The following is a 10,327-nucleotide window of genomic DNA, read 5'->3' as shown; positions in this document are numbered from 1 at the left end:
CCAACACCCTCCGGTCCCTGCTCACTCCATTCACTCCGTGGCCACACAGCCATGTCCACACTGACTACCAGGCTTTGTGACTTTAAAAGGGAACAATTATCCCTTCTCACTAGGTTTCTCACCTTCCAGTAAATTGTGCCCCGCTCAGCTCCAATGACTAAGCACCCCAGAAAGCAAGTTAGCTTCGAGGAGCCTGGTCCGAGCTGGCTCTCAGCATCTCTGGAAAGGCACTAGCAGGGAAACCTATGCACCGAGCTGCTTAGTTACTGCAGGGGAGAAAGGGACAAATGGCAGGGCTGAGGTACTGGGGGAGGAGAGGCACCTGGAACCACCGCAGCCGGCAGGGAACAAGCCTGTGCCAGTACCATTTTATGAGTTCCGTGAAGTCACAGCTTGAAACTCGGTGTTCTGTGCCAATGTTTCCGATAAGGACAGGTAAGGCACGAGGCCAGACATAGAGGAGACGGGTCTAGGAGGGTTCTGGATACAGCTGCTATGGCAGATCTAATAGAATTCAAGTCCAGTCCATATCACCCATCAGAAAAAGGTGTTTGAAAAGCCAATTCTTCAGGCTCAGTCAGCTCCAGCCAGCCTCAGAGGCAAACTGTACAGACCGGAGATAGCAGAGAGACAGGAGACACTGTCTGTGCCCAATGCCAACTAACCAATGAGGAGATGGTTTAACGGGTTGTGTGAAGTAGAAGAAAAGCCTTGCACAGTGACAGTAGCCATGTCAGCCACTTTAATACAAAAAGTGATGAACATTCATTCAAATACAAGAGTTAGAAAGGCATAAAAACCAGCGAGTTTCCATTTTAGTACAAGTTTCAAAACCTGGGACCATCTTTTAGAAGCACATGCTAATCAACCCAGGGTTAACGTTTTGTTTTTTTTTTTTAACAGCCGAACCGAACCACATGGCCCACCAGCATAACAAATGAGATCTGTAAACCCAAGTCACAAACTTCAGACCACTAATGGCAGCAAGGGGCGAGGGCCTGCACCTGAAGTTGGAAGGAAATGTCTCCTCCTACTCCAATGACAGAGGAGAAAGACTCTAACAGTTCAGCTTCAAGAAATTTGCATAGAAATAGAAAACACCAGAGCCTTTGCCACAGGGGGATTGCAAAGCCTCAACAGGTTAAGCTCGATCCCAGTGTTTCCTTGGACACTTGAGGTCCAGGCCTCAAGCACGGCCAGCAGCTGCAGGCGAGCCCTTTAGGCACTGCATACTGTTATTAGAAAGCTAGCAGATGCAGCTGCAGCTTTTGACAAGAGGAGCACCCTACGCTGTGGGGAACTCTCCCAAGGTAACCCTTGATAAAGATCTTTCCCGCCTTTCAGATTCTTCCTGCCTGCCTGTTCCCCAGTCACACAGTGGCAAGAGTACCCCACGGGGCTGGTACCCTGTGGGTACACCCAGCCAGTGATGGAGCACCTTAGGCGAGAGCTCTACCCCTGGGCTGCGACCCCGTCTAAGACTCCTATCAAAGTCCAGTTGTGACAGAAATTTCCCCACCTTCCTGTCAAAAGCCCCCTCCCCCACCAGTGCTGGAGCCCCCCTCCCTGCAAGCCTCCTGTGCCCTAGGCTTGGACGGGCTCCCCCTACTGGGAACATCTGGGAGCTGTCCTCCTCGCCCTCTGCTGAAGGCAGAGACTCGCACCAGGCCCCGGCTTTGTTTGAATTTGTTTGATTTCCCCGTTGCCCTCTGGCTCAGATACCCTATGGAGCCTCCTAAAAGCACGGAGGCCCAGCGTACTCACAGATCCTTTATCAAGGGCAGAACATGCAGCGTGATACCGAAAGACCCCTTCTTACTTCAACAGGAAGGAAGGAGGTTAGTACACATAACTGGGAGCAACTTGTATTCAGACCTGGAGACAAAAGTCTCTGAAACCTGTCTTATTAGATGCCATGCCATTGTCCCAGAAAAAAAGGAGGAAAAAAAAAAAAAGAAAAAAGAAAAAAGACCACACACACACACACATAAAGAAATCACCTGTTTGCTTCTACTGAGGAGCACCACACTGTAACTTGAGCCTTTTGAGACAGGCACCAGACATAACCGACCACCAGGCTCTCTCTCTCTCTAAGGCTTGGGCTGGCCGGTGTCCCCACCCAGCCTCTCGTCAGATGCGGCCCCTCAGCCTGGGTCTGCGGTTTGGGCACTGCTACTGGAGAACTGAGCAGGAAGTGTCTATATACAAGTGAGCGGCTGCCCGTCCCGTCTTCTCCAGCCTCCTGTCCAGTCCACACTGCAGAGATGCAAGGATAAACCACCGGGTTTTGTTCCTAAATTTTATTTATGAATTAATACAAAACATTGCAGCCCAATGCGCTAATCCTCATCGTCGTCCTCCTCCTCATCCTGGTTGATCTGGAAGTAGCGCAGCTCGTAGCTCTCCTTGCTGTTGGCCACAACGCGCAGCCAGTCTCGGAGGTTGTTCTTCTTCAGATACTTTTTGGTGAGATATTTCAAATACCTGCAGAAACACAAGAACTACACTAGACCGTGGCTTGCTTGCATTCTGAACACCTAAACTTCATAAAACACACACACTGAAAACAATTGTAAGATGTTTTCCAGACACAGGCCAAGCAAACCCAGTGAGAGCCACTGCTCTAACAAGCGCCTACCACATCTCCCTAAATTGGCAATAAAAGTGACAACACGTCAGCAGACACCTACAAAATGGTCTGTAGCAAATACTAGAGAAAGACCACAGGGCAAGCAACGGCCACGTGCGCCTGAATCTCCTACCAACCTCCCAACCACCCCAGGCCACCCCGCACCCTGCAAGCCTCCCTGGGGAGGCGGGCCCAGGCTACCCAGCAGCTGTTTGTGTCCCAACAACTTTGATCGGATGGCTATTACCCAGCATGTGGGCACATTAAGTGCCACCCAGACACTCTTGTCATGAGTGGGTCCGTCCCACTGTCACACAGGCTGGCCTCAAACCATCTGCCCAGCTCAGCCTGAGGCTAGGAGCATATGGTCTGTCTTGCCTTTAAAGTGTCTTCAGGTTTTCCCTCCTCTGCTGGGGTCAAGGCCAAGGTGCGGCCAATGCGGGACAAGCACTCCCCCACCTGAGCTGCTCTCAGACAGAGGACAATTTTTTAAAACTGTTTGCGATGGCGGTGCACACCTTCACTGCTACTTCCACAAGGCTGTGTGTACCAACTGACTAGTGAAGGCACCATGAAGTGACACCCAGAGAGCTGGCTATTCTCAGTGCCACCAAGGGGACATTGGGCAAATCCAGCTCAGCACACCTCAGTTTTTCCCACCACAAAACAGGCCTCATGATGCCTGCTTTCTGCTGGGTAGCTGCAGCACACAGCTTTAATGCCAGCACTTGGGAGGTAGAGGCAGGCTGATCTCTGTAAGTTTGATACCAGCCTGGTCGACAGCAAGTTTTAGGACAGTCAGAGCTACATAGAAACCTTGTCTCAAAAACAGAGAAAACCCACTCTCTACAGACTCTTGGGAGAACTGACACGGGTGTGCAGGTCAACACAGGCCGGCCAAGACCATATTAACCAACCACCTCACTGGCAATCCAAAGCACCCCACAAGGTTCTGCTCTGCCCAGCCTTCCCTGCAGATAAGCAGGCAACGGTCAGCTTCAATGGCACGTCATCCTGTCTCAGTGCTTGACAGGACCACAGGTCTGAGGCCAGCCTGGGCTACACAAAACAGGTCGTGTTCCTATTTCCCAGACCTGGCTTTAGAGAGCTTAACTCTCATCACCCACAGTATCACAGTGCAGAGACAAGGAAGCCTGAGACTTGGGAGGAACACCCTTGGAGTTTTCAGAAAATAGCATTATCATCATCAAGATAGCAGCGAGCACCAGGGCGGGTGGTGGTGTGGGCCTGTAATCCCAGCACTTGGGAGGCAGAGGCAGGCAGATTTCTGAGGTCAAGGCCAGCCTGGTCTACAGAGTGAGTTCCAGGACAGCCAGGGCTACACAGAGAAACCCTGTCTCGAAAAAACCAAATCCAAAAAACAAACAAATAAAAAAAAAAAAGAAAGAAAGAAAGCAGCAAGCAGACATGGGGCAGCCGGTGATCCCACCACTCTGGAAACAGAAACAGGAAAATGCTAAGTTCAAGGCCTGCCTGAGCCACAACCCAAGTTCTCAAGGCAACATATCCAGACTATCTCGGACTGACTCCGAACCCACTGTGTGCAGAGCCTGTGCTCGACTCGCTGTAGAGCCTAAAGCAGGAGCAGCTTGTGAAGATGAGCCTGAGCTGGGAACACCTTCAAAACCCCAGAGGAAAGCCAGCTACAGTGCACACACAGCCCCTTCCCTCCTGCAGGAGCAGAGAGCTTGCTGGAGACAAGGGTGTGTCAGCAAAAGGAAGTCACAATCCTCATCCTACAGGCTCACCAGGACAGGAGTCCTCACTCTTTCCAGCCAGCCCGTAAGCTCTGAAGCCTGTGAGCTCTGAAGCCACAGCCCTGCCTGAGAGGCAGAGCTCACATCACCACTTACACCGCATCCTCATACACCTCACACACACACCAGGGGCAAAAGCGTCAGAGCCACACCCCCATCCAAGACAGGCATCGGCGTTCTCAGCGCCACAGGAGCACTTACAGAACACTCAGCTAGAATTAAAAATAAATGCTCTCATTAAGTGTGGCGGCATACACTGGGACCCCAGCTCTCAGGAGACAGGGCCGATCAGCTGCAATTCGAGTCTGAGGCCAGTCTAAGCTATGTGAGACTGGGGAGATAGCTGTCACCACCGGATCTAACAGTGGAAGGCAACAATTTAATAGCCAGGCATGATGGCACACGCCTGTAATCCCAGCACTCTGGGAGGCAGAGGCAGGCAGATTTCTGAGTTCGAGGTCAGCCTGGTCTACAGAGTGAGTTCCAGGACAGCCAGGGCTACACAGAGAAACCCTGTCTCGGAAAAACCAAAAAGTTAACAAAAAAGAAAAAAGAGAGACAAAAACAAAAACAAAAAGCAAGCTACAGTCCAAACACAGCCCCTTCCCTCCTACATTGAGGAGAAAAAAAACAACAAACAAAAAAATTAACAGAACACAGACAAAACCTGTGTCCCCTTCGCAGCCTGAAATACTGCAAAACTTAGAAATAACCACAAGCAGCCAGGCGTGGTGGCGCACGCCTTTAATCCCAGCCTTGGGAGGCAGAGGCAGGTGGATTTCTGAGTTCAAGGCCAGCCTGGACTACAAAGTAAGTTCCAGGACAGCCAGGGCTACACAGAGAAACCCTGTCTTGAACAAAAAAACAAAAAACAAACAACAACAACAAAAAAAACCGAACCAACCAAACAAAAAAAAAAAACATAGCTTGACATTGTCACCCGCTGCCCTCATACCTTTTGGAGAAAGGCACCTCGGAAGTGACAGTGATCTTACTCTTGCTGCGCTCGATGGTGACGACCCCTCCGCCGAGATTGCCAGCTTTGCCATTCACCTTGATTCTCTCCTGGAGGAACTGCTCCTGCAGAGACCAATCAATGAGCAGGGCTCTACATGCCTCGAAGGCAGAGCAGTTCATGGTCTCCCAACCCTAACCCACGGAGCTCTTCCAATCTTCTGTCTTTAAAATCTGTGTGTATGTGTGTACACATCATGTATGTGGGAATGTGTGCCATGTGTGTCTGACTACCAGAGAACTACTTATAGTCTTCTTCTAAGCAGGCTTTAAGGATCAGACTTGGGTCATCAAGCTTACAAGGCAAACTCATGATGGCACTATTCAACATAACCTCATGCAATTTGAAGATGGTGTTCTGGCACAAACATTCCTGACTGGATCCATGCACGGAAGGCTCAGAGGGCAGCACATTCACGGTCGGAGTGTAAAGGGTAAGCCAGGACAACAAAGGGAGATCCTGACCTCAACGTCAAAACCAGGCACGAGAGGTCAAGAATAAACGGACACCAAAAACCAAACTTGAACACGGACATGCAAAGCAGCAAGCAGCTTCTGAACCTAGCGGGCACAAAGCGCGGTCTTTAGCACTAGCAGAGAAAGCAAATCTTCACCCAGTAAAAGACCAAAGACAAACACAAAGCAATTACAGACCTGCCTGGAGTCACCTGCGTGGTACCGCAGAGGCGACAGGGACCCATGAGCCCAGACAGACTTTGAAAAGCACCATGTGGGCCAAGGCAAGCCTCGGGCTGCAGGGACCTCCGTCCAAAAGGGACTTTTGTTTTGTTCTGTTGCCACTGCAATGAGACGAAGTCCCTCTCAGCTCAGAACTACGCTTGTGGGACTGACGGCTCGGTGACCGCTAAGAGTACTCACTTAAGAGGAGAGCCTGAGCTAACTCTCCAGGCAACTGAAAAACAGAATATCCTCCGCTCTTTTAAAACTCCAGTGCAGAACTATCAACTATGCTGGAGCAGGGTAATTAGAAAACAAATCCAAACTTTTTACAAAAGTCTTCTAGAAGGGAAGTCTTGAGCAGAGAGGAGTGTGCTAAGGAGAGGGTTGTGGTAACACCAGGCAGGGCAACAAACAAATGCCCAACAGAAAGGAGCCGCCAAGGGCTCCAGAAGACCTGAGGTGCTCACTCCCAGCACCCACAGGCAGCGAGCTCACCACCACCTCTAACTCCCATCCGCGGGAACCTGGCGGCCCCCTCTGACTTCCAAGGGCATAAGCCACACATGTGGTACACAGACTTACTATGTCTCACTGTGTTCACAGAAATCTACCCACCCCTGCCTCCCAAGTGCTGGAGTAAAGGCGTGCGCTACCACACACACATCAAAAAAATAGTAATCATAATAATTTTTAATTGAGAAAAAAGAAACCATCACCATGCAGGACCAAAGCCACAGAAAAGTCACTGGATAAAAAAATTAGGAGCCAACTGAGGCCCATTTGACAGGGTTAGTAGCCACAAGGCTAATTCCATTTGTACTTAATATTAATGGCTATAAGTTAGTCCCTGTAAATTTTCAAGTTTCTTAGGATGATTGTTCTGAGTAACAGCTAACATTCTGGAATGTGAAAAAGCACTGTGAACTTAGAGGAGATGCCTCCAAAGGCCTCAGTCCCCAGAGCTAAAATGGGGCTGCAAGGACCCAATAATTCTAGTTAAGGGAAACATAGGGATACTGGGGATTAGAGTCAAATAAAGGGAGCAAGAAAAGTCGGGATGGGGCAGAGACGGATCCTCTTCTGCAGGATCTGGGTTTAGTTCCCAGCACCCACGACTCTCAGCTCACAACCATGCAGAACTTCAGTTCCAGAGGATCCAATCCCCTGGCCCTCCATGGGCTCTGTACACACATGGCGGAGACATACATGCAGCAAACATACATACACAAAACTTTAAAGATAGAAATCTTTAAAAACTTTTAAATTGAGAGGGGAGCCTCAGGAATAGCAAAGTGGGGGGACCCTACCCCACCCCAAATACGCAGATTAAAGCAAACAGAGGCTTCTGTGCTGTGGTGAGCTGCTGCCATCTGCCTGAAGATGGGGGAAGGCCCAGGCCCAGGCTCCCCACACAGACTGAGCCAAGTACAATGGGCCTGCACAGACCCATGGCGTTCGCCTGGTTCTGGATAAGGTCATCTCTGGAAACCATTAGAAAAAGAAGGCAGAAAAGCCAGCTCCGTCACCTGTGTATCACAGCCTGCCACCATAGACTCAGCAACAAATACCTAATTTGCCCTGGCTCTGGTAAAGTTTGAAGGCGGGACTACGGTGGGGGGGGGGGGGAGAGAAGGCTTCCCCACTGCACTTCCCCCAGAGCCCACCGCTCCCAACAGGGTCCCCACTGCACCAGCCCAGAGCAGGGCAGCAGAATGTCACTTACAAAATTGGCAGCATCCATGATTCCATCTTCTACAGGGTGAGTACAATCGAGGGTGAACTTCAAAACCTGCTTCTTTTTTTTGCCCCCTTTCGCCACAAGCTTTTTCTAGGATACAGAAAACATGAATGAAGACTCAGGCAGTCCTCTCTACACACACAATTTAAAATAAACACACACACACACAATTTAAAATAAAAACCCAATCATGTCAGAGTCCTAAAACTCCTGATAAATACAAACCTGGGTCCCCTCCAGGAGTGCTAAGAAAAGGGGGGGGATCACTGGCACTTTTGTCCCAATCAACCCCTCCAGACACCCCAATTTTGCAAGCATTAAGGTCTATCAGCACATGAGTCACAATAAGGAGTATTTTTCCAAGAAACACAACCTTTATTTTTCTAGCTTGGAAAGGCTACAAGCACTTTGCACACTCAATTTTTGTGTGAAATCTATCCTAGGCCTGTCTTCAGACTACAGCACTTCCCCAGCCTCCCTAGCATCTAATCCCCACACCCCAGACCCTCTCAGGAATGGCAGATGATTCACACAACAGTCTAGCTGCCTTCCAGGACAGCTTCAAAGTTAAACAAGTGTGGCCAACGACTTTGAGCTTGCCTGACTTAACCCTGCCAGGCGACTTAGCACTTCCAAACTACACCTAAGAGGGTCCGGTTGACTTTCACAAAGTCTCTCTACAGAGCCCTGAAACTTCTAAAAACTCTTAACCCTGGATTTCTGCTACTCAAGTTTTACAGTTCACGCAAAGCACACTCTCTCCCTTCACGTTCAAAAGACCGTCCACAACTTGCAGAGTCAACCTTTCAGTTACTACAAAATTGTTCTCCCCAATGTGTCTTCCCACTACCAACCAAAATGACGGCTTTTAAATCTAGCCCCGAGGAAAGGGCAGATCAGTAAGAGCACCTACCCACGATGGTCCCAAGAAGCTTTTTTGGGGATACCTCAAAAGCTCCCAACAAGATTCTAACCTAAAATGCACACAAATGCACGGAAACATTTGCAAGTCAAGGTGGAAAGAAGGAAGACGACCGGTAATGCACCTTAAGAGCCCTAACTACAAAACAATGCACCACCTAAAGTCACTCCGTCCAAGGAGAGCGATCCCTAACAACAGACTGACACGAAGGCGCCGCATAGCCTAGCCTCAGTCCGGAGAATGGAATCGGGCTTTCATCTTTGCCCAACGCCAGTTAGGAACTGCACCCTAATAAAAGTAGTTTCTTCGCGGGGTGCTAGAAGACTCCTCAAGCCCAAGCCTGAAACCCGGCTACCAGGTGGAGAGCCACTTCCACTAGGCTACCGGGGTGGCAGATCACATCCGTCTTCCCCGCCCCTCGCCCAAGTAATCGGGCCCGCTGCCCGGAGCCCGGGGATGGACCCGGGCTCCGGCGATCTCCAGCCCGCAGCCCCTACACTCCCGCGGGCCGCCAAAGGAGCCCGATCCGACACCCCGAGCTCTCCCGCCCCGCGTCGAGCCGCGGCCTCCTACTCCCACAACGTGCTGAACACGGCCACGGCCCCGGCTTCCTCCGCCCCGCTTGCCAGGCCACCCAGGGCTGACGCTGCAGGGCGCAGTCTCCCACTCGAGCCTGTGCCCGAGCCAGCCCACCAGGCCCACGTGCCGCTCACGGAGCCGCGGTCGCACGCGGAGCCATACTAACCACAGGCGCCATGGCGGCAGAGGAGACAGAAAGGGAGGGGGGCCCACTACGCAGGCGCGAAGAGCCCGCAGCACACAGTGCACGGAAGAAGCCAGGCAACTTCAATCGATCAGCCCGTGACTCGCGATCGCCCTTCCCTGCCACCTAAGTAACGATCGGGCAGCTATTGCTTTTCCCGGGGCGAAGTCGGCTGTCGGGAAAGGGAGGAGTCAGATGGGCTGTCCCACTGCGAATGATCGAGGGAGACTGGATGAGTCCAAAGAGAAATCAGAGGGGGGGTCATTAAAGACTTGAAGAATTTAGACCGGACGTTCCCTAAACAAATCACCAGCTTGCTGAATAAGAATCGAACACAGTATTTCAAGGAGACTAGGGCAATCCCTTTTTGATCACAGAGTTTAGAATGCCCGATGTCAGCCAGGCCTGGTGGCTCACGCCTGTAATTCCCACCTCTCAGAAGGCAGAGGCAGGAGGACGCCTCAACAACGTTGCTGGTTTGAGACCAGCCTGGGCTGATATCACAGTGTCCACATCGAGTTCCATCCAGGCCAGCCAAGGTTTATGCCACACACACCCCTCCAAAAAAGGTGGTGGTGGTGAGGAGTTGCAGTACCACATTTCTTTATCCTGTGACTAGCCTTCCTTATGCCCCCAGGAACACGCTCCAGTTTGAGACCTTAAGTTCAAGCTAGCGCCTTCTAGTTCCCCAGTTCCAAAAAGCCTCCTCCGGCTTTCCAGGACCACCCAGATCTGGTCAGTTCAGGGTCCCGTTCTACAGGGTTTAACTAACGCCTTACTGCTGCTCTCCAAGCTCATGTGC

The 10,327-nt window shown here is 51.0% G+C and overlaps 1 protein-coding gene across 1 annotated transcript; it reads right to left on the bottom strand.

Annotated features, from left to right (window-relative positions):
• Nucleotides 1-881: 881 nt before the first annotated feature.
• Rpl22 (ribosomal protein L22) lies at nt 882-9,609 on the bottom strand. The gene is made up of 4 exons (XM_052178298.1): nt 9,508-9,609; nt 7,826-7,930; nt 5,363-5,487; nt 882-2,484 (listed from the first exon to the last, which is right to left on the bottom strand). The coding sequence occupies exons 1-4, from the start codon at nt 9,517-9,519 to the stop codon at nt 2,340-2,342; spliced, it is 387 nt and encodes a 128-aa protein (XP_052034258.1). The 5' UTR covers nt 9,520-9,609; the 3' UTR covers nt 882-2,339.
• Nucleotides 9,610-10,327: the final 718 nt, after the last annotated feature.

Source organism: Apodemus sylvaticus, chromosome 3 (assembly GCF_947179515.1).
Source record: "Apodemus sylvaticus chromosome 3, mApoSyl1.1, whole genome shotgun sequence".
Classification (NCBI taxonomy): domain Eukaryota; kingdom Metazoa; phylum Chordata; class Mammalia; order Rodentia; family Muridae; genus Apodemus; species Apodemus sylvaticus.
This window is presented reverse-complemented; position numbering and strand designations above follow the sequence as displayed.